The following is a 24971-nucleotide window of genomic DNA, read 5'->3' as shown; positions in this document are numbered from 1 at the left end:
TCTAGTTATTTGGGGGTGGGGGCTTTGCCTGCTGCGTTGTAATCCATGCCTCTTTGTACAGGCCTCAGAGATCCCACGGAGTTTTAGCGCTCTCTTTCTTTAAAATAGACATAAATTAATAGCACCTTTGCTGACAAAGAACAAATTAAATTTCTGACCCTAATAAACTGAGGACAAGGGTCTTAAGAGAAATGGTACTATTATTTCTTTGAATAAGATATATTTTGATAGTTACAAGTTAAATTTTTTCCCTTCCTAAACAGATTCAGAGAAGGGAAAATGGAGGATTTAAAATTCTGGCTAAAAATATTAGGCATTAGTTAATTATATACCAGTTGTAATGTCTTCTCGGGTAGCATTTACCAGGATGGGCCTCATTATTGGAAAGAGACCAACACTTAAAGTTTATGTTAAGCACTTTACGTTTCCATTAACAATTGTTATGATTTTGGGATAAAAATGCACAAGTTTCACATTTGGCTTGTAAAGACAAATTTACTGAATGACCCCTTTAGAGGGAGAGAGAGGGATAATTCTAGAAACTGACAGACTTGAAACCTGCTACTGAAGTTCTCAAATGATAGTAGGCTATCTTAATTCTAAGAGAAGAGTTACAATTCATTCTTTTATTGGGAGTCTTGAAAGCCAGTTATTCCATTACTTGACTCTCTTTATACTTTTCAGAAAGCATATTAAAACTTTAAATTTTCAGTCCCCTTTGAGGGGAAAACCTCAAGGATAAGTCGCCAGGCCAACGCCTGCACGTAGAGATACCTAGCCTTGATGCAGCAGCCTACGTAGGTCTGACGCGTGCATGCTGTCTGCCCACAGCCCCGTGGGGCAGGTGTTAACCCCTGGATCTTGTAGACAAGCAGAGGCTGGAATTCTCTGACTATCCGAACTGGGACTCCAAACTGGAATTTCCCTACTCTTAATTCCAGTGCTTTTTCCTACTGCAGGTGCCAGAGATGTCATTTCATAGCTGGGCTACTCCTAAGTAGAAAAGCAGTTGCAAATTTTTAATAAAGTTAAGTACTTTTGATAAAATACACTGTGCTCAAGCAGTCACAAATGTATCACATTCCTAGCTTGAGCTTCCATCTGCAACAGAGAGTAAAGGAATGCCATCTGTCTAATTTAGGATGAAAGGGCTGGTAAACATTTCAGTTCAGTTCAGTTCATTTCAGTCGCTCAGTCATGTCTGACTCTTTGCGACCCCATGAATCGCAGCACACCAGGCCTCCCTGTCCGTCACCATCTCCCAGAGTTCATTCAAACTCACATCCATCGAGTTGGTGATGCCATCCAGCCATCTCATCCTCTGTCATCCCCTTCTCCTCCTGCCCACAACCCCTCCCAGCATCAGAGCCTTTTCCAGTGAGTCAACTCTTCCCTTGAGGTGGCCAAAGTACTGGAGTGTCAGCTTTAGCATCATTCCATCCAAAGAACACCCAGGACTGATCTCCTTTAGAATGGTCTGGTTGGCTCTCCTTGCAGTCCAAGGGACTCTCAAGAGTCTTCTCCAAAACCACAGTTCAAAAGCATCAATTCTTTGGCGCTCAGCTTTTTTCACAGTCCAACTCTCACATCCATACATGACTACTAGAAAAACCATAGCCTTGACTAGATGGACCTTTGGTAAACCTTTAACAGCTGCCATTTGGTCTTAACTCTGCCTGGCGACCAGGGGTATGTACCCTCGCTCATCCTGCTTCCAAATATTCTTCCTGCTGTCACCTCCCTGAACATTTTTCAAGAAAGAGGTAGTTCCCACCTGAGATAGAGAATGGGCTGTTAGGATCAGAACAGTCACTTAGTAGGGACCTTCCATGAACAGTTTGAAAAGGCAAAAAGATAATCACACTGAAAGATGAACAACCCAGGTCAGTAGGTGCCCAATATGTTCTGGAGAAGAGTGGAGAAATAACTCCAGGAAGAACAAAGAAACAGAGCCAAAGCAAAAACAATGCCCAGTTGTGGATGTGACTGGTGATGGAAATAAAGTCCAGTGCTGTAAAGAACAATATTGCATAGGAAGCTGGAATGTTATGTCCATGAATTAAGGTAAATTGGAAGTGGTCAAACAGGAGATGGCAAGAGTGAACATTGACATTTTAGGACTCAGTGAACTAAAATGGACTGGAATGGGCAAATTTAAGCCAAATGACCATTATATCTACTACTGTAAGAATCCCTTAGAAAAGTGGAGTACTCTCATAGTCAACAAAAGAGTCTGAAATGTAGTACTTGGGTGCAATCTCAAAAACAACAGAATGATCTCTGTTCATTTCCAAGGCAAACCATTCTATATCACAGTAATCCAAGTCTATGACCCAACCAGTAATGCTGAAGAAGCTGAAGTTGAACGGTTCTATGAAGACCTACAAGACCTAGAACTAACACCCAAAAATGATGTCCTTTTCATTATAGGGGCTGGAATACAAAAGTAGGAAGTCAAGAAATACCTGGAGTAACAGGCAAATTTGGCCTTGGAGTACAGAGCGAAGCAGGTCAAAGGCAGAGTTTTGCCAAGAGAACACACTGGTCATGGCAAACACCCTCTTCCAATAACACAAGAGACAACTCTACACATGGACATCACTAGATGGTCAACACCGAAATCGGATTGATATATTCTTTGCAGCCAAAGATGAAGAAGCTCTATACAGTTAGCAAAAACAAGACTGGGAGCTGACTGGCTCAGATCATGAACTCCTTATGGCCAAATTCAGACTTAAACTGGAGAAAGGGAAAACCGCTAGACCATGCAGGTATGGCCTAAATCAAATTCCTCAACGATTACACAGTGGAAGTGACAAATAGATTCAAGGGAATAGATTTGATAAGAGTGCCTGAAGAACTATGGACAGAGGTTTGTGACATTGTAGAGGAGGCAGTGATCAAGACCATCCCCAAGAAAAAGAAATGCAAAAAGGCAAAGTGGTTGTCTGAGGAGGCCTTACAAATAGCTGAGAAAAGAGAAGCTAAAGGCAAAGGAGAAAAGGAAAAATAAAAGCATCTGAATGCAGAAATCCAAAGAATAGCAAGGAGAGATGAGAGCCTTCTTCAGTGATCAATGCAAAGAAATAGAGGAAAACAATAGAAGGGGAAGGACTAGAGACCTTTTTAAGAAAATTAGAGACACCAAGGGAACATTTCATGCCAAGATGGGCTGGATAAAGGACAGAAATGTTATGGGCCTAACAGAAGCAGAAGATATTAAGAAGAGATGGCAAGGATACACAGAAGAATTATGCAAAAGATCTTCATGACCCAGGTAACCATGATTTTGTGATCACTTACCTAGAGCCATACATCCTGAAATGTGAAATCAAGTGGGCTTTAGGAAACATCACTATGAACAAAGCTAGTGGAAGTGATGGAATTTCAGTTGAGCTGTTTCAAATCCTAAAAGATGATGCTGTGAAAGCACTGCACTCAATATGCCAGCAAATTTGGAAGGCTCAGCAGTGGCAACGGGACTGGAAAAAGTCAGTTTTCATTCCATTCCCAAAAGCAATGCCAAAGAATGTTCAAACTATTTCACAATAGCACTCATCTCACAAACTCGGAAAGTAATGCTCAAAATTCTCCAAGCCAGGCTTCAACAGTACATGAACTGTGACCTTCCAGATGTTCAAGCTGGATTTAGAAAAGGAAGAGAAACCAGAGATCAAATTGCCAATATCTGTTGGATTGTTGAAAAAGCAAGAGTTCCAGAAAAACACCTACTCTATTGACTATGCCAAAGCCTTTGACTGTGTGGATCACAACAAACTGGAAAATTCTGAAAGAGATGGGAATACCAGACCACCTGACCTGCCTCCTGAAAAATCTGTATGCAGGTCAGGAAGCTACAGTTAGAACTGGACATGGAACAAGAAACTGGTTCCAAGTCAGGAAAAGAGTACATCAGGGCTGTATGTTGTCACCCTGCTTATTTAATGTATATGCAGAGTACATCATACAAAATGCTAGTCTGGATGAAACACAAGCTGGAATCAAGATATATGGGAGAAGTATCAATAACCTCATATATGCAGATGACAACGCCCTTGTGGCAGAAAGTGAAGAACTAAACAGCCTCTTGATGAAAGTGAAAGAGGAGAGTGAAAAAGTTGGCTTAGAAGTCAACCTTCAGAAAACTAAGATCATAGCATCTGGTCCCATCACTTCATGGCAAATGGGGAAACAATGGAAACAGTGACAGACTTTATTTTTGGGGGCTCCAAAATCACTGCAGATGGTGACTGCAGCCATGAAATTAAAAGACCCTTGCTCCTTGGAAGAAAAGAACCAACCTAGATAGCATATTAAAAAGCAGAGGCATTACTTTGCCAACAAAGGTCTGTCTAGTCAAGTCTACGGTTTTTCCAGTAGTCATGTATGGATGTGAGAGCTGGGCTATAAAGAAAGCTGAGTGCCAAAGAATTGATTCTTTTGAACTGTGGTGTTGGAGAAGACTTGAGAGTCCCTGGGACTACCATGAGATCAAACCAGTCACTCCTAAAGGAAATCAGCCCTGAATATTCATTGGAAGGACTGATGATGAAGCTGAAGCTCCAATACTTTTGGCTACCTGATTCAAAGAACTGACTTCTTGGAAAAGACCCTGATGCTGGGAGAGATTGAAGGCATGAGGAGAAGGGGATGACAGAGGATGAGATGGTTGGATGGCATCACCGACTCAATGGACATGAGTTTGAGCAGCTATAGGAGTTGGTAATGGACAGGGAGACCTGGTGTGCTGCAGTCCATGGGGTTGCAAAAAGTTGGAGTGACTGAACTGAACTCAGAGACTGTGAGTGAACTGAACTTCCAGAAGGAAATCATCTATAAGTCTCATTATTGCTGGATGAAGAGTCTTCCATTTTTTTCCTCACCATAATGTGAGAAGATTAATAAGGCAGCTTACTCTCAAGTATCAGTTTTTCCTTAGATTTCAATAAAGATGCTATTGTCTATCATGGGGTGTCTTTTCCTGAAATAGTCAACAAAAATATTCATCTTTTTTTGGTTAGCTATGTGCTGGCCATCAGAAAATACTAAAGTGAAGGTTTGAAAATGATATGTTGGACTTTTCAGTGCAAGAAACCAGTGCTCGGAACACGTAGAAAGATTTGTAACAGGAGGCTTAAGAGTAATTTAGTGGTGAGGCGGGGTTAGGCTTCCATGGATTAGATCAAAGAGGATGCACCGAGGTTTTATCTAGAACAGTGAGGTGACTTTGGCACCTAATAGTCCACTGGTATTTCCTGCTAAAGCTTTTCTCTGCATAGGAGCAGCGTTACATGTTTGCAGTCTTGCAGGTAAGAGACCCAGCCAGATGACCCCCAGTTACCAGAAGAGATCTATTAATACAAATGTCTGTCTGTCTGTCAATTTTTAAGAGCTAAAAATTCTGAATGATAATTGAATGCTTTAGTTGCATCATATCCTAAAGTCTATGGAGAATTTTTTGATTTTGAAAGAGCAGGTTTTGCTTTGAGAAAGCCTTTCTTAAGTATGGAATAATGAATTGCTGTGGAGACTAAGTAAAGCTGAACATTTGTCTTAGTCCCAATCAGTAGCCTTTTGACCCAGAGGAAGCCAGCCATTTTTGTACAGGCTGTTTCTCATTGTTAAGTTTCAGGTGCTTTTTTCAGCTTTGTCTAGTAGAAAGCATTGTTTTGAAAAATAAGCATAATATGGGTAAGGATTGTGGCATTTAATAATAATCACTATATTTTTAAAAGTTCACATGTATTGATTGTTAAAGTAACATTAGGGCGAATTTCTTAGGTGTCAATAACACTAATGCAGCTTCTAAGTTAATGATAAGAACTGGCCATGCTTCCTGTGTTACTTAGCTCAGGATTGCCTATGGTTGGCTATTACAGTCTCAATCAAGAATTCTCTTCCTCAAGACAGAAACAGATTAAGTCTCAGCTGACGGTCATAAAAAGGCAGGCAAGGAAAGGACATCACAATCTTTTGCCAGGGACTAGCATGTTTCAGGACTAAATATGGGGAAAAAAAAAAAGGAGGAAAACGTTTGTCTTTACTACTTGTGAAATCTACTGAATACCCCACTGGGTGTCAGATTCCTTATCTGTAAGATTGCATTTGTTTGCCTCAAGGATCTGTCAGCCTCGATCCAGGTCTTGACAAGGAATGAGGCTGAAGGCAGTATTCTTGCAGGGAAAATCCCATGGACAGAGGAGCCTGGCAGACTGCAGTCCTTGGGGTTGCCAAGAGTCAGATGCGACTGAGTAACTGAGCACACACACACTTCAATAATTAGAACTCACTGCAGAAACCTATAAAGGCTTCTCAGGTGGCTCAGTGGTAAAGAATCTGCCTGCCAATGCAAGAGACGTGAGTTTGAACCCTGGGTCAGGAAGATGCCCTGGAGGAGGGCACGGCAACCCCTTCAGTACCCTTGCCTGGACAATCCCACGCACAGAGGAACCTGGTGGCCTACAGGCCATGGGGTGGCACGGAGTCAGACATGACTGATGGGGCTTGGCTCACACGCACACAGAAACCACAGTCTGTCTGTAAGTTTCTCTCAGTTTCATCTCAGGAGTCTGCAGTCTCCAGTGTCCCCATATGCTGCATGGATAGGCCTGGTTGGGCACACTGTCATCTGGGCATTAAATATGGAAGAACTATGGCTCTCCCACAGTGCACACATAGCATCATTGTCTAATTCACACTGCCTTACCAAGAACATACAATTTGTGAGAAGCATTTTAAGAAGTTGCCCAAGTATGATGGCTTGGTGTTAGACTCATCTCTTTGCTCTGAATTTTGTCTGGAAGGCACCTCATCTCCCTTTTCAAACCTTACCTTGGAAGTGCTCCCCTCCAGGGAGGAAGATGAGTCGTATAAGCAACTGTTGTGCTAAATGATTCAACAGAGGCTCAAAAATTGGAATGCAGGAACAAGGCAGGATTTAAACCGAATTGGGGCTGGGTAGGGCGGGTGGTGCTGAGCAAGGCTAAAGTTTATGATGCCAAGTTTTGGCAGAATCTAGCAAACTAGGAACTTCAGTGTGACTGGGCAAGAATGTGTATGGCAAGTCTGTCTAAGATTTCATGACAGCTTTCTGCTTTGCTCTTCTCACTGCCTTAGAATTGAGAGACTACATGATGATCTGTCTTTTCCTAGACATCCTCCCTGAGTCAACCCCACAGTCTGTCTGGATTCTAGACAGTGGTTCTCAGCCTCATCTGATTCAATACCCACGTCTTTAACAACTAATGTGAAATGCTCCTTTTAAAAAAATCCCAATTTATTCATTATTATCCTCCTGTAACAAGTGCTGGCAGTGCCCTACCCTTATCCCTTTTGGCGCATTCTGCATCTACACTCTCTGAATGCACACAGGAAGCAGGCTGGAAGGCCCAGAAGTAACGCTTTCTGGGGAAAGCCCTCAACCCGTATCTGGCAGCATTGGGGTATAAATAACCCCACTCCCTGACCCTTGTCTCTCCATGGGTTAAGCACCATAGTACCCAGAGCAGCTTCTTGCTTGATAACACCTTTTACTGTCTTTCCCCCCTTGCCCTGTCTTAATACCCCACTCCCCTGCTGATGTTCTGGATCAACTTCCAAGCAAATCACCTCACTAGAAGCCTTGCTCGGTGTTTGATTCTGGGGAACCCAGACTAATGCACTTACTTACATGAAACAAACAAACAAATCCTAGTAATAATGAGAAAGAGAAATTAAGTAAATGTGGCTGGTAAGATACTATTACAATGTATAAAAATGGGATATCATTATACCAAAAGATATAATGAAGTAACACATGTTTGCACCTATAAAAGAATTCTCTAGGGAATCAGTGGCTTTGAATGCAGATAGCCGCAGCCGCAGCCTGGTGTGTTGTAGTTTGTATTATATGCTGTAAGCAGCTTTACCATTAATGACATGGTTTTTCTGAAATGATGGACTTGATAAAGTCCAAGCAAAACAAAGTAAATTCATTCTTCAGTTATGGTAGTAACATTCCAGAAAATTCAATGTACATTAAAACTGTGCAAAAATACTTTGTGTTTATACATGAAGAGAAGTTGAGTTTTGGTGTGTGTGTGCTAAGTCACTTCAGCCATGTCTGACTCTTTGTGACCCTATGGACTATAGCCCTCCAGGCTCCTCTGTCCATGGGATTCTCCAGGCAAGAGTACTGGAGTGGGGTGCCATTTCCTTCTCCAGGGGATCTTCCCGACCCAGGGATTGAACCCAGGTCTCTTATGTCTCCTACATTTGCAGGTGGCTTCTTTACCACTAGCACCACCTGGGGTCAGATAATTATAAGTTTCTGTTTTGTTTTTCTCAGTAACATGAGAGTCCAATGGGACGTTTGAAAGTTTAGGGCCTGAAGTGATTTCCCATCATGTAGGGCAACTTCTCTCTGTCAAACTAACTCAAAGAGCAGGGAGCATGTCTCCTTTGCCCTCGTTTCCTTGATTCTCGTCCTGCTGGCTGAAATGTAGGCGTGATGGCTGGAGCTCCAGCCACTGTCTTAGAGCAGGAAGATAGGAATCACACTGCATCCTGAGGAGGCAGAGCAGTGGGCTGGAAGGAGCCTATTCCCTCACAATTTCAGGAGTGGGGCAGCCCTACTAGCCCTGGGTTGGCTCTGCCTCTGGCCTCTTACATGAGCAAGATATGAGCTACTCTGTTCAGCTACTACTGTTTGGGGTTTCTTTAAACCTACGTATAGCAATATATGAAATAAACTCTAATGGTATTTTCAGCAGCAATCCATAACTTTTGCAGCTGTGACCAGTGCCATTGTTGCGATGAGAGGGAACAGGGCCAGATGGAGAGGCTAGATGGAGTCAGGCCAGAGAAGGCCCTTCCAAGCTCAGAACAGCAGTAAAATCAACAAGACAAAGAGGTGGAAAATAAACAGATATAGCTTGGTCACTTGTTTAAAAAAAGAGGGGAACAGGGCCTTCCCTGGTGGTCCACTGGCTAAGCCTCCATGCTCCCAATGCAGGTGACCCAGGTTCAATCCCTGGTTAGGGAACTAGATCCCACATGCTGCAACTAAGACCCAGCACAGCCAAATAAATAAATTAACACATTAAAAAATAAAGTATCAAAGTATTTATTTAAAAATATATGAAAATAAAAAAAGAAGGGATAGAAGGAATGCTTTGTGAGTTATCCTGTCCACACAGCTGGTGGTGGTGAATTTAGAGAGGAAGTACCACTGGGCAGGATCATTTTACCTGATGTGGATCCTGGTGTATATGTAGCACAGAGTCCAAGGGCTGTGGGGCCAGCGTGACTGAATGAGCTGTGTGCTGTTTATTGATCTGTTCCCTAGCTCTGAATCCCGTCTGAAATCTTGGGCAAGGAGGATGATACAGTCAGACAAAGGATCAGATCTTCCAGATGAAAAAGACAAGAAGGATGAGAAGCTCTCTACAAGAACTAATCCAGAGAATGGTATGTGGTGCCAAGTTCCTTTTCTAGACCAGAAAGACCTTTCAATGTTACTCTAACAATGTGATCCAATTTAGGGGCAGAAATTCTGATAGATTTATTCTGATTTCTATATGGAACTTGTTATACACTTTGAAGTGTCCTGTTGCATCTATTAGTGATACGTCCAAGCAGTTTTTAAGGCAGAAAGGAAAGAAATCGGCATAGCAGATTAGGAATCTCTTTTTTTCCTATCCCACAATGTTTTACTTCTATTTAGAATTTTGCAACCTGTTCACATTCAGAATACCATTGCAACAAATAGGATTCTCTGAAAACACCTGTAAAAACAAGCATTTGCTAAAATCTGTCCAGTCCCTTTAATAGTGGAACCCTGAGGTTTGTATTAAAAGCCTATTTATTGGGAGAGACTTCCCTGGTGCTACAGTGGCTAAGACTCCTCACTCCCAAAGCAAGAGGCCTGGGTTCGATCCCTAGTCGGGGAACTCTCACATGCTGCAGCTAAAGACTCTGCAACCTGCAACTGGAAGAGCCTGCATGTCACAACTAAGACCCAGTGCAGACACAGACATGAGTAAGTATTTTCCAAGAGCCTGCTGGGAGAGTTTTTCAATAAGAATTTTCATAAAGGGTAAATACAGATGACCGCATTTTTGAAGGATCCAGAAAACAACTATATAATTTTGGAATAAACCAGAGGTTGTTAGGACTGGGGAGGGGAAAGCGATACAGCTCTCATAAAAGTTTTCATCTGTATGTTGTGATTTATTAGTTCATCTAATGTTAGCAAGAACTCTATAGCAAAGCAAACATACCCTCATTTTCTATAAGGAACTAGTTCCCAGAGAGTTGGACGGTTTTCTGAAGCACACACAGTGATAATAGAGCCAGAAGGTAGATCTTTCGGCTTTAAATGCAGTGTCCACTCCTCTCCTTTTGAGCCCCTGGAGCCTCCTCATGGTCTGAATTGTCCTTCACGTTACACCTGCCCTTCTTTCTGCCCTCATCTGCCACCCCATCTCTGCCCTCTCCTGTTCCTAGGGATCTCGCACCTCCTGAGGCTCGTGTTACAGGAGCTGAACCTGTTCTACAGCCGAGATGTGAACGGAGTGTGTCTCCTCTATGACCTCCTCCACTCCCCGTGGCTGCAGGCTCTGCTCAAGGTGAGTGCACCGCTGCTCTGAAGCCGTGGTCTTGGGAGCGGCACCTGCTCATCCAGCAGCGTCACCTGTCACATGGCAGGAAAGCTCAACAGGGAAAAAGTTCAAGGAAGACCTACACAACCCCAAGTTCAGGAAGGAAATTGCTTGAGGAGAGCAGCTCCTCTCTTTTCTGCCCCCACCTTCCTCTCTTCCAGGGGCCCCAGGGTCACAAAGCAGCCACCGAAAATGGCTATCGGCAACCCTATAAGCAGCTGTCCACGACCCCTTGTCCTTGAGGTCAACTCAGGACAAATAAAAAGGCTTTAAAATATCATTCCTCTTTTTTTTTTATAAATTTGAAAATGAAATGTCCACAGCTGTGTTTAGGTATCTTAAGTTTTTCTTACTCTGAGGCTTTCTTTTATAAGTTGGCTGAAATTTCACACTATACAATAGCGTCTACTATCTGACTATAATTTTGTTCTTCTAAACAAATGTTATTATCAAGAAAGATCCTTTTGAAGTTATCTTTGGAGGATGTGTTTCCTTCACTGTGAAATGTGGTCAGCCTATGGTGCATATTAATAGTATATTTTTAAAAGAGGTGTCAATGTATTTAGTGTGAACACAGAAGTACTCCTCACAGCACTGGCTTTAAAATACCTGATTTCTTTATCCATTGTTGGACACAGATTTTTTCTCCCATGTTTTGGCTTTTGTGTACCTGCTGAGTTACTCAGTTATGTCCAACTCTTTGTGACCCCATAGGCTGTAGCCTGCCAAGCTCCTCTATCCATGGGATTCTTCAGGCAAGAATCCTGGAGTGGGTTGCCATTTCCTTTTCCAGGGCATCTTCCCAACCCAGGGATCGAACCCAGGTCTCTTATATCTCCTGCATTGGCAGGTGAGTTCTTTACCACTAGTGCCACTTGGGGAGCCCTTGACTATTACGAATAAAGCCTCAATGAACATGGGGTGCAGATATGTTTTTGAGATAGTGATTTCATTTTACTATATCCTCGGAAATGGGACGTCCAATGGAATATTATTCACCCATAAAGGGAGGAAATCCTCCTTTTGGGGGACAGCATGGGTGGATCTCAAGGCATTATGTGAAGTGAAATAAGTCAGAGAAAGACAAATACCATGTCATCTCACTTGTATGTGGAATCTAAAAATGTGGAGCTCATAGAAACAGAGAGATTAGTGTCTCACTTGTAGGTGGAATCTAAAAATGTGGAGTTCATAGAAACAGAGAGATTAGTGGTTGCCGGGAGCTGGGGGATGGAGGAAATGGGGAGATGTTGGTCAAAAGGTACAAGCTTCTAATTATAAGGTGAAAAAGTTCTGGCAACCTAACAAACCTTATTAAAGGCTGGCACACAGGCTGCCCACATGCTGGCACCATTGCCCAGGCTGCTTCTCCCCTTGGCAAGCCTTTGCTCAGTACCTCATTCTCTCCTCGCTGCCCCTCTGCAGGTTTATGACAGCCTCCAGGAATTCAAAGAGAAGAAGCTCGTTCCAGCCACACCCCATGCACAGGCATTATCCTGCGAGGTGAGGTGCTTTTTTTCATCCAGAGAATAGTAGTTTTAACATGATGCCATTTTACTCATAGTGCTAGTTTAAATGCTCTAAATGTTTAATTGGTGACTATGCATCTAATCCTTGCTTCTAACTGAGCTTTAAAAGAAGAAAGACAATTGGCCTCCTGCCTCCCCAAATTAAAACAAAACACTTTTCTAGAGAAATGTGTCCATTTCTCTTTTTCCCTAAAAATTCGACTCAGTTATGCTATGAAAACAGGGTAATGTTTTTCTACTAATGATCTCCAATTTTACTTCTCTAGTCTGGACTTCTCCGATAAATTATACTCTTATATCCACTGTCTCCTGCCCATTTTACTGTTTAATGGACCCCTCCAATTTAACAGGTCCCAAACTGAGCTCCTGATCATCCCCACCCCAAAGCTACTCCTCCTCCAGCCTTTTCTATCTATTTTTGTTCTTGCATGGAGCTTCCCGGGTGGCGCTAGTGGTAAAGAAGCCTCCTGCACAAAGTTGTAGGTTCGATCCCTGGTTGGGAAGATCGTCTGGAGTAGGAAATGCAACCCTCTCCAGTATTCTTGCCTGGAAACATTCCATCGACAGAGAAGCCTGGTGGTCTGCAGTCCAAGGGGTTGCAAAGAGTCAGACATGACTGAGCACAATTTTTGTTTTTGTGGTGCTTAAACCAGCATCTTTGGGATCCTTTGACTTTCTCTTTCTCTCATACCCACACCTAGTCCTTCAGCTCTGGTTTCAAAATATGTTGAAATGCGCCACCTCTACTGTGTCACTGCGTGTAGCCATCATTTTCTCTTACATGGATAACTGCAATGTAGCATCCTGCCTGGTCGTCTCCTTCTACTCTTGCTCCCTAACTATCTATTTCTGTCACGGCAGCCATTAAGACAGTCTGAATTAAAGATGAGTCAGAATGTGTCACTGTCCTGCTCAAACTCTTCCTACAACTTCTCATCTCAGAGTAAACATCAAAGTTATATAGGCAAACATAGCATTACCTCTCTTTGATGTTGACTTACCGCCCTCTCCCTTATTCACTCTGCTTCAGCCTCATGAACCACTTGTGGATGTTTGAATTAGACATGCTCCTGCCGCAGGCCCTTTGTGTTTGCTACTACGTCAGTAATGCTCTTGCCTATATATCCACATGATATGCTTCTTCATCTCCTTCCAGTTTCCACTGAAATGTCAGCTTCTCACAGAGACTTTCTCTGGTCACCCCATCTAAAATTGCAATCCCCTCATAGCACTCCCTATCCACCTTCCTTGTTTTATTTTTCTTCTTAATTCTTTTCATCATCAAATAAAACTATATTTTTTTTACTTACACATTTTACTTATTATCTGTGGCTCCTAACAAAAAGGTGAATTCTATGAGTGTGGGGGTTTGTGTCTGCCTATTCACAGCTGTATTTACATCACTTAAAACAGTGTCTAGGGACTTCCCTGGTGGTCCAGTGGCTAAGACTCTGCCCTCCCAATGCAGGGGACCAGGGTTCAATCTCTGGTCAGGGAACTAGACCCTGCATGTCAGAAAAAAATCAAAGATTTCAAGTGCTACGACTGAGACCCAGCACAACCAAGTAAATAAATACATACATATTTAAAAACAAACAAACAAAAAAACAATACCTAGCACATAGTAAATGTTCAATACATATTTGCTGAAAAATGAAAATCACTCAGTCATGTCTGACTCTTTGCGAACCCATGTACCATAGCCCGCCTGGCTCCTGTGTTCATGGGGATTCTCCAGGAAAGAATACTGGAGTTGCCATGCCCTCCTCCTTCCCCACCCAGAGATCAAACCCAGGTCTTCCGTCTTGCAAATGGATTCTTTACCGTCTGAGCCACCAGGGAAGCCCAATATTTGGATGTATAAATATAATCCATTTTATTTTTATTTATTGTCCACACCACATTAATAGAAACTTTTAAAAAGAAAAAAAAATAAAACCTTACAGCTGAAACTCCAGTAATCAACAACTCAAATTGTTCTTAGCTATCCATGGGGAAACACACACGTGTGATTTTATCCAACCAGTCCATTCTGAAGGAGATCAGCCCTGGGATTTCTTTGGAAGGAATGATGCTGAAGCTGAAGCTCCAGTACTTTGGCCACCTCATGCGAAGAGTTGACTCATTGGAAAAGACTCTGGTGCTGGGAGGGATTGGGGCCAGGAGGAGAAGGGGACGACAGAGGATGAGATGGTTGGATGGCGTCACTGACTCGATGGATGTAAATCTGAGTGAACTCTGGGAGATGGTGATGGACAGGGAGGCCTGGCGTGCTGCGATTCATGGGGTCGCAAAGAGTCAGACACGACTGAGCGACTGAACTAAACTGAACTGAACCCTAGTGAGTGGAGGTGAAGTTTGCTAAACCTCTTGTTTTCATTTGACTGGATGTGATGTTGCTTGACCGGTGAGCATTTACAGAGTTAAATTCTTGAAAGCTCTTATGTTCTATCAGAAGCCAGGTCTACACTTAAACCAAAGCAAAGGGATCCAAATTTATTCTAACACTTTTTTTTTTGTTGCAACAAACATTACAATTACTAATCAAATAAAAGCCTTAAAATACAAATTATCATTTCATTTTTTAGTTGAAAAATGGAACATCCCATGGGATTAAAGCTACTTGATTTTCCAAGTAACTGAGCCTGTACCTGGAGAACTCAGATACCTTAACTTGCCCATAAAGCATTCACGTGAGCAAACAGTCACTTCAGAGGCACTGAGGGACACTGCCTTGGCACATCTGATCTTACAAAATTAAGTTAGTCCTTCTTCCAAGTCTGTGAGGTGCCAGGACAAGGGCACTGTGGTTTAGATCTATCCCTAGTCTTGGATTCTACCTGCTGTAATGAAGTTTAGTGAATAAAGAAAAAATGCTAATTTCACCTGACTTTAAAGGTGAAGAAGAAAGCTTTAGTAACAGCTTTTCTTTAGGTAAATATCATGTCAATATACCTGTTATCCAACCTGAGTGATGTTAACTAGGTGATAAAGATTATTAAAAATTCACATGTATGTTTTCCCACCAACTAGGTAGTGAAGATACTACGTGAAACCCCCAAGTCCCCTGAGATCCAAGAGCTAAGACAGATCCTCCAGGCTCCACACTTTAAGGCAAGTGCTTGCTAAAATTGACAAGGTATAACCATTCAGCACATTGACAGAGTTGGGAAGAAGAAATAAAGATGTGCTCTCTGAATAGATGTTCTTTTACTGTATGTGGGTAACCAACAGATTATGCCAAAAGATATGGGACTCAGATCTGACTGATGGGCGACTTAATCTCATCAGTCATGGAGCCAAGCCGGCTCTATTTATATGGAGGCATTCAGTATTTCCCATGGCATCTTGTTTAGCCCCTGAAAAGCCACCATTCCTCTAAAATTCTGGGGGACAATTAAGGCAGGATACATCCTTTCCAACTGGGAAATATTTTAAGTTTCAGAGATAAAGTGCATGAAGGTATTTGGAAAAAACAGTATAATAATGAATAGCTCTATGAGGGGGTATATAAAGAACATTGGATTGCAGAACAGAACCCTACCTTACAGGTTTTGAGGCCAATTTATCAACAAATTAGAACTTTAGGAGAATATCTGCATCTGGAGCAATGGAATTTTTGAGTCAAAAAGTTTTATTTCACAAGCTAAACCTACAGAATTTTCTCTGAGTTCCAACAGAGTTCTGTCCACCAGTCTCAGGCAGAGTTGTAGAAAGACTACTTCCCCACCCCATGAAATGAAATTTTAACATACCAGAACTATTTGATCGTACCCTGAACCAGGGGACTGCTTTTTCTCATCCTGTTTCACATGGGATCTTGGGTGTTATTGACAAATTAAACCAGCAAGATGTTTTGATTACTGCCTCTCATTCTACCTTGCCTGGAGAAACTATTACAATAACTATTTTGTAGTTCAAGTCTACCAGAGCATCATGGATTACATGGGTTTCCAGGAAATCAGACCATGACAGAATACATTTTATCAGAAATGAAAGAATAAATTGTGTGTTGCTTACCCTCTCTGCGCCTTGTCTCCTTATCTGTAACATGGGGACAATAAATATACTTGCCTCATGAAGATGTGTAGAAAAGGGAACCCTAGTAAATTAATGCAGCCCCTGTGGAAAACTGTATGGAGGTTTTTCATAAAACTAAAAATAGCGCTACCATCTGACTCAGCAATTCCACTCCTGGGTATATACCGCCCCAAAACACTAATTTGAAAAAAAATCCATGCACTCCAACATACATAGCAGCACTATTTACAGTTGCCAAGGTATGAAAGCAACGTAAGTGTCCATCAACAGACAAATGGATAAAGACGACATCTCACACGCACACACATACACACACACACACACAATGGAATACCATTCAGCCGTAAAAGTGAATGAGATTTTGCTCTTTGCAGCAACACAGATGGACACTTTGAAAGAATTATGCTAAATGAAATAAGTCGGACAGAGAAAGACATACTGTATGATAGCACTTATATGGGGAACCTAAAAAATACAACAATCTAATATAACAAAAAGGAGCAAACTCACAGATACAGAGAACAAGCTAGGAGCTACCAGCAGAGTGTGAGTGGGGAGGAGCAATACAGGACTGAGGGAGTGGGAAGTATCAACTACTGTGTGTAAGAAAGGCTGCAGGAATGTACTGTACAAACAGGGAATAGAGCCATTATTTTGTAATAACCGAAAACGGAAAGTAAACTTTAAAATTATATAAAAATAAATTTTAAAAGTTAAAAGTCTATGTATACCTGCCTCAGAGTTACTGTGACGATTGAGTTAATCCACGTAAAACACTTAGAACTGTGCCTGGCACGTACGTGTTGGTTGTTGTTATGTGTCTCTCACAGTACTGAGTCGGCATCTTCTAGGTGGGTGCATCCTATGCGTGAGGTTCATTTGCCTTTTCCTTCTCTGTTTCCAGGCCTTGCTCAGTGCCCATGACACGGTAGCTCAGAAGGACTTTGAGCCCCTTCTTCCCCCACTGCCAGACAACATCCCTGAGAGTGAGGAAGCAATGAGGATTGTTTGCTTGGTGAAGAACCAGCAGCCCCTGGTAAGGAAATCTTCTTACTGCTATCTTTTCATTTAGGATTACACCAGGGTTAATTGGGAGCTAAGTTATCTCTAGTAGTTACTTGGGCAATATTTTTTTAATAAAAATTTTCTTTAATTTAAAATAAGCAAAATATTTCAAAGGCCATACACAGAACCACTAGCAGTTTTCCTTATGCATGTGTTATTTAAACTAATAATTTCTCTTTATTCAACTATTAACTTCCCCCACCCAATCAAGGATATATTTGAGCTACAAATTATTCTCCCTTTTGGTGAGGGTTATGTGTTTCCCCTTTTCTGCTGATTTGCAGAAAGACCTACCTGTCTTTCTGACTTTATCATAGCAATCCTAATCCCAGCTAAGCATGGTTGCTGGCAGAATTTCGTAATGCTTGTCTGTTCTGTCTCTTCAGTCTGCCAGAGGAAAGCAGTCAAAATCAGTGCTGCTGTACTTTCTCCTCGTATGATTCTAGCAGAGATCAGAGCTTCATCTTAGAATTCTCGAAATTTAGTGTGGTAGGCAGCTTGAAATAACTGTTGGGCAATATTCTTATCTATGGTCACTTATAGTGTGAGGCACTTAGGCAACATGAGGGAATCCATGATAATGGCTAAAATATATCTTAATCAATTTTGCCTGTGATTTCAAACACTTTACAGGTTGTAATGTTTTCACCAGGAAAGATTTCTGCTTAGTATTTTTCTTTTTTAACAGCTATGAGAAAAAAGAAATTATTTTATTATTTGGCTCTGTGACATGTACATATATTTCACCTAGTTCTAATGTATTTGCCTAAGTTTTTCCCTCTGTTAAAGGGAAGCTAAGTCATGCATTGGAGAAGGAAATGGCAACCCACTCCAGTGTTCTTGCCTGGAGAATCCCAGGGATGGCGGAGCCTGGTGGGCTGCCGTCTATGCGGTCGCACAGAGTCGGACACGACTGAAGCGACTTAGCAACAGCAGCAGCAGCAGCAGCAAGTAATTTTCTAAGTGTATTTCCTTTGATTAGGTTGGAATCGTGGAAGTTCTATTTATCTCTGGAAAGATCTGAACATTATTTGATGTCTATGTGGTTGGATAGAGACTTTGGCAGACTGAGCAAAATGGCCTTTCCTTTTTGATGACACGGTATACATATGGCCCTGAGCGTGAGTGAGTGATAGTCACTCAGTCGTGTCTGACTCTTTGAGACGCTATGGACTATAGCCCGCCTGTAGGTGCCTCTGTCCACAGAATTCTCCAGGCAAGAATACTGGAGCGGGTTGTCATCTCCTTCTCCATGTTTGACCCTTGTTGGTATGAATTCCCTCGTTTGAAAGACCAGAACGACCTTGAGGGAAGCCCCCAGGAAAGTGGTCAAGTTAGGTAAAAAGTGGGTTCCACTGTGCTCTCTTCCTAGGGAGCTACCATCAAGCGCCACGAGATGACAGGGGACATCCTGGTGGCCAGAGTCATCCATGGTGGGCTGGCCGAGAGGAGTGGTAAGCTGGAGCAGCGGCGTGCAAGCATGACTGGGGAGACAGGGGACCCCTGTCTCCTGTGTGAGGTCGAGCCTTTAATAAGTTCCATTGCTTGGTTACTAAGAAGGAAGACAGAAATATTCCAGAGAAACCAACCCCAATGCCCTTCCTCACCAGCAGCAGCAGCAGGAGCAAGTAATTTTCTAAGTGTCCCTCCATTCTATGCTTTAAATTAATTCCATTCTATGCTTTAAATTAATTTTCTTTCACTTTACATTCCCACATAAACCTAACAAGCTGAGTATCGTCATGCCACTGTATAGATGAGGACCACAAAGATTAACCACCTAACTTGCTTGAGGTCTCACAGTTTGAGTTAGGGTTCACGTCTAGGCCTGCCTTGCTCTCCATTGCCAACTTTTGCTCTCCACTTGGTCCTTCTGCTTTCTAAAAGGCACAGCTCTTCCACATCTTCAGACCATCACTGCTTGCCTTTTCTATCTGGGAGCCGAGTTTCCTTCTTTTCACCGCTGTGCTTCTGAAACTAGCAGGTCTGTACTTGCTGTCCTTTGTCCTCACTGCTGATGACCCCAGAAACCTGGTGTGGAATTCGTACACCAACTTTCTTAGAGAAATTACCCAGAGACTTCCTAGTGCTACATCCACTGGCCCTCCCTTCAGCCTCAGTTCTATACCCACTCCAGTGTTCTTGTCTGGAGAATCCCAGGGACGGGGGAGCCTGGTGGGCTACCGTCTATGGGGTCACATAGAGTCGGACATGACTGAAGTGACTTAGCAGCAGCAGCACATTTGATGTTGTTGAAGATAGCTTTCTTGAAATTTTCAAGATGCTTCTTGTCTCCACTGTCTTACCTCATAATTCTCAAGGCTTAATCTTAACCCCCAAGTTTCTCTGCACTTTCTCTTTTGAAGAATACCCCCATCCCATTTCCTTTTCATCTAACATTTACTCACGACCGTGACATCTTTATTTTTATTTTTTAAATTTAAGTGGTGCTGGGAAAACTGGACAGCTACCTGTAAAAGAATGAAATTAGAACACTTCCTCATACCATACACAAAGATAAACTCAAAATGGATTAAAGAACTACATGTAAGACCAGAAACTATAAAACTCTTAGAGGAAAACATAGGTAGAACACTTGATGACATAAATCACAGCAATATCTTCTGTGACCCACCTTCTAGAGTAATGGAAATAAAAAAAATAAATAAGTGAGACCTAATTAAACTTAAAAGCTTTTGCACAGCAAAGGAAATTATAGACGTCTTTATTTTTAGTGTTATCTTCTTACCAATGTTCCAGTTCCATTTTACAACATCAATTAGCAAAAATAAAAATATCACCTATAGTTAATGCCCACTGTTGGTGAACAGGTAGAAAAATGCAATTCTCATGTACTTTGGTGGTGGTGTAAATTCAGCTAACCAGTTTGCTTTATTATTACTATTATTTCACAGTAAAATTTAAGATGTCAGAGCATGCTTAGGTTAGTGAGTTTGTTAAGTAGTGTTGGGATGGCTACTGCCATTTTTGCGAGTTGTTTGGCATCCCTCTTTGTTTTGTGTTCCGGTTTGCCTAGGGCTGTTATACGCCGGAGACAAACTGGTGGAAGTGAATGGAGTTTCAGTTGAAGGACTGGACCCTGAGCAAGTGATCCACATTCTGGTAACAGTCTCCTCCTCGCCTTATCCATGACTCACTGCCATGTTGCATCCAGCCCCTGGCGTGTGTGCCGTAACTGGAGGGGGATTCGAGTCCCTCCCAGCAGCCTACTCTCTCCAGGTCCTAGAATTTGTCTGTTTCTATGCCTCTTGTCCCCCTCACCTGCTCTCTTTCCCCAGTTGATCTGGACCCTGCTGGAGATGTCCCTTCCCAAGCTGTTCTTTCAGCCTCAGGAAGACGGCCCAGGTCCTCATCACCTGGGTTGCTCTGCTGGAAACTGAGCCCAGGGTGGGCAGAGTGTGACTGTGGAGGAGAGTCTGAACTTGAGCAAACCACCCCTTGCTCCCCTAACATTTTTATGCAGTTTCTTTGAGGCAGGTTTGAGGTAGAAAAGAAGTCCCCAGAGGGCAGCATATGGGAAGGGGGACATCTTTGCTGGCCCTGCCAGTCCTTGTGGTTGAGATGGGGATTTATGACCTGATTATATGAGCTTTTGGTTTCTTTTCAGTTCTCATTCCCATCCTTCAAACCATTGCCCGGGTCACTGTTCAGCTGTCAATATAGCCATAGCGTCATGCCCTGCCTACCTATCCCCATGCACACCCCCGCTGTGGGGCCTGAGGTCGATTATTATATATTACATGTACTAGTGGTTCTCACACTGGGTTCTTGTGGGAACTCTAGATTTTCATAGATGTGCCTTAGGGACTGAGATGAGAAGTGGTATAATAAAGAGTAAGTGTCACTTCAGTCGTGTCCGACTCTGTGCAACCCTATGGACTGTAGCCCACCAGGCTCCTCTGTCCATGGGGATTCTCCAGGTAAGAATAGTGGAGCGGACTACCATTTCCTTCTCCCAGGGGATCTTCCTAACCCAAGGATTGAACCTGAGTCTCTTGCATCCCCTGCATTGGCAGGCGGGTTCTTTACTACTAGCGCTACCTGGGAAGCCCCCAGTAAGGAGTATATCAAGCACCTAAATATTTTGCAAAGGGCTCAGACAGTAAAGCGTCTGTCTACAATGCGGGAGACCCGGGTTCAGTCCCTGGGTTGGGAAGATCCCCTGGAGAAGGAAATGGCAATCCACTCCAGTACTATTGCCTGGAAAATCCCAGAGGAGCCTGGTAGGCTACAGTCCATGGGGTCACAAAGAGTCGGACACGACTGAGCGACTTCACTCACTCACTCACTCACTCACTCACTCATGCAAGATTCTTTGTGGTTTAAAATGTACTGCCAAAAGAGCTTAAAGGACTGTTAATCACAGATACACGTGTCCACCACAGTCCTTTTGGTACCAGCTGTGGAGTTACCACAACAGTGGGATCATGAGATTCCTGAGTGAGAATGAGATCTTTCTTGTTCATCTCTGGATCTCCAGTGTGTGGCATGGTGTGTGTCTCAAGGGGGGTGGGTGGGTGGAGGGGGGTGTTCCTACCTCCCTTATCAAGCTAGGAGGTTCTCTGTCTCCTCCACTATTAGTTTAGAGGCTTGTCAGTAACCCCCGAGAAGACTTGGGAGTCGGAGCCCTTTATCTTCTTCCCCATCAGATGAGACTGCCTGATACAGAAACAAGTGTTCAGGAAAGACTTCCTGACGGAGACATGAGGAATGAAAGTCAGATCAAGAGTTCCTCTCCCTCCTCATGCCTTGGGGGAAAAAAGAGCTTGCTGAGTGTGGTGTCCTGATGAGAGCAAGGTGGAGGGTACTAGGAGAGTCCAGCCTCAGGACCCTGGACCCCCCACAGCAGGACAGAAATGAAGCTAAAGTTCTTCTAATGTCCATTTCTGGGTGGTGATATTTAGCTGTTGAGTCCTTGTAAAAGCCCCTGTGGGAGATGTCACCATTTGACCCGCACACATTGCTTTTAACTTTCACCTGCCAACCCCTGATAACCCAGTAAAGTCTGAGATTTGCCATTCTCTCCTCTGACATTTTCTAGGCCATGTCTCGTGGCACAATCATGTTCAAGGTGGTTCCAGTTTCTGACCCTCCTGTTAACAGCCAGAAGACGGTAAGAATGAACTGAACCTTCAGACGCACACACAGTAAATCCTCCACAACAACAGCAAAAAAACCCCCACAAAACTTTATATTTTACTACTATCCTCTGTAATGTGTTGATCATTTGTTCAATATCGCATTGCATATTTTTCAACACTGATGACATGAGATGCAAATTAGTAAAGGAACACAGTAAGAGGAGACGGGGTATTGAGAAGTTCAGAAGTAACGTCAGGACTGGTGAACATTTGAGCAGAGACTTCTCAGAGCTAAAAGATTTTATTCCCAAAGTCACTTTTTTTTTTTTTCATGGCTCTTAGACTCAGTTCAAGAAGGGATTTCTTCTTCTTGGTGAAGATGGAGAGGAAAGATAGCACCAGTGGGTAGAAGAGTGAGAGAGATGATTTTAAGTCTTAACAACCTGGAGGTAAGGATTCTGCTGACGATGTCGTCGTGTGCCCACCATCAGGTGTATGTTCGTGCCATGATCGAGTACTGGCCCCAGGAGGACCCCGCCATCCCTTGCATGGATGCCGGGCTGCCTTTCCAGAAGGGAGACATCCTCCAGATTGTGGACCAGAATGATGCTCTCTGGTGGCAGGCCCGGAAAATCTCTGACCTTGGTACCTGTGCTGGGCTAATCCCTTCTAACCAACTTCTGAAGAGGTAAGAAAAGTCATCATTCCTGGACCCAAGACAAGTCATCAGGAAATAAAACATTTCTCTGGTTTTTGCAATTAAGGGAGATAAGCAGTGTTACTGCAGTTAAGATGAGAGGAGAGACAAGCAGATAGATGAACACACACTGGTCTGTAAATCCAAATGTCAACTTGTCAATATGCCCTAAACATCTTAAATACCAAAGGGACCAGGATGATCATATCAACTAGAAAAGAGAGAATAGTACTTGGGAAACTAAAGTTAAACAGGTAGTTCTGACTCCCTCTATTAACCTTTCAAGGCTGAGTTGAAAGCTCAGTTTCTGAATCTCAACTCATCACCATCGCCTTGGTGCTACTGAAGTCCAAGGAAGTGATTAGAGATAGAAAGAAGATAGAATAAGAGGCCCAAGACTCAGCCAATGTTAAGAGATCACAAAGAAGAAAATGGAGCTAGAAAAAGAGACTGAGAAGGAATTGCCAATGAGACAGGATGAAAATCGAGATGGCAGAGTGTCCTGATCAACTATGTTCACCACTGCTGTGGAGACTGAGAATTGACCACTGGATTTAGCAAATGAGGTCATCGGTGATCTTGACAAAAGCAATTTCAGTGGAGGGGTGGGCCAAAATCTGAGTAAAAGGGGATTTGAAGACATTGACACCTGAGCACGGAAAAGTCTTTGCAACATTTTGTATAAGGCAGAGCAGAGCAGTGGACAAATAGCTAGGGGAGAAAGTAGAGTGGTATGAGAGTTTTCAGGTGGGGTAGATAATGCTAATGGGGGAAATCCAGTGAGAGGGAAACTTTTCTGATACAGGAGAAAGAGGAGAGAATTGCTGCTATTATCAGTCCTTGAGGAGGCAGATGGAGAGGTGATGAAGTCTGTAAGTAGAGGGGCTGGCCTTGTACAGGATTCTGAAGAGTTTACCCACAGTGCTCGCAGTAGTAGAGAGTGCAGAGTGTGGGCACAGCTGAGGATGAGGGATATGGTGCGAGCTTATGCAAAGTCTCTTCCATCTGCTCTTGTTTTCTTACCAACCAATGTCATAGCTGAGAGTAAAGTGGGTGGAAGGTTTTGGGAAGGAAAGAGGAGAAAGCTTGAAAAGTTTCTATGAGAACGGGGGAGAAATTGATTGAGTAAATACAGTATCATCAGCATCAAGGGCCCACTTAGGCTTCAAGTTCATAAATTTACAGTCAAATTTACATAAATTTGGTCAGCTTCCTGGGAGGACAGGTCCAGACTAGACAGAGAGTCAGACTTAGCAGTAAATCAAGAGAGGGAGAAGAGAGTATTTTCATGAAGGATCGTGACATTTATGTTAAGGAGGGAGGTGACAGTGTAGGATCAGTGGAAAGGAAGTCAGGTCAGTGGATTATAGGTTCCTATGAGGTTGATAGATTATTGGAGTGGGAAGACAGAAGTTGCTGGTAGAAGAAAGGGATGCTAGAAATCGAAATTATAGAGATTGTAGTTTTTGGAACTGAAAGGTCTAGGGGATGACAGTGGGAGGCAGTAGCTAAGGTCATTGGAAGAGAGGAGATCAAGGAACCAACAGGCCAGGGTGTTGGAAGAGGCATTAATGTGCCAAATAAAATCATCATGAATTATGATGGAGCAGTGTTAAGAATATGGGAGTGAGCAGGAATCATCTGAGAATGGCTTCCAGAAGAGTCAGGAGGAGGGTATGCAAAGTGAGAGCCTCTTCTAGGGAAGAGGGAGAATGGTTTGGAGATGACAGGGCAGAGAACCCCCACCTCCAGGCCCTGTGGGGTGAGGGCCTCGTGGTATGCTGGAGCCGGCCCTCAGAGCCCATGTGTACCCTTCCTCATGGTCAGTGACATCAGGGGTGGCAGCTGGAAATCAGTCACAGTGGGAATGTTGACAAGACCGAAGTCAGCTAAGCTG

At 43.0% G+C, this 24971-nt stretch overlaps 1 protein-coding gene across 1 annotated transcript in view; it reads left to right on the top strand.

The window, feature by feature from the left end:
* Positions 1-9359: 9359 nt before the first annotated feature.
* Positions 9360-24971, top strand: part of MPP4 (MAGUK p55 scaffold protein 4) — a 37964-nt gene continuing 22352 nt past the window's right edge. The window contains exons 1-9 of the mRNA XM_069574482.1: positions 9360-9447; positions 10486-10607; positions 12066-12143; positions 15203-15283; positions 17115-17246; positions 18648-18729; positions 20313-20398; positions 22338-22409; positions 22869-23065. Of these exons, the coding sequence (XP_069430583.1) occupies positions 9360-9447; positions 10486-10607; positions 12066-12143; positions 15203-15283; positions 17115-17246; positions 18648-18729; positions 20313-20398; positions 22338-22409; positions 22869-23065 (938 nt within the window). The remainder of the gene's footprint in view (positions 9448-10485; positions 10608-12065; positions 12144-15202; positions 15284-17114; positions 17247-18647; positions 18730-20312; positions 20399-22337; positions 22410-22868; positions 23066-24971) is intronic.

The sequence above is a fragment of the Ovis canadensis genome, chromosome 2, assembly GCF_042477335.2.
Source record: "Ovis canadensis isolate MfBH-ARS-UI-01 breed Bighorn chromosome 2, ARS-UI_OviCan_v2, whole genome shotgun sequence".
NCBI lineage: Eukaryota > Metazoa > Chordata > Mammalia > Artiodactyla > Bovidae > Ovis > Ovis canadensis.
The sequence above is the reverse complement of the archived record's forward strand: the minus strand, read 5'-3'. Positions and strand labels throughout refer to the sequence as shown.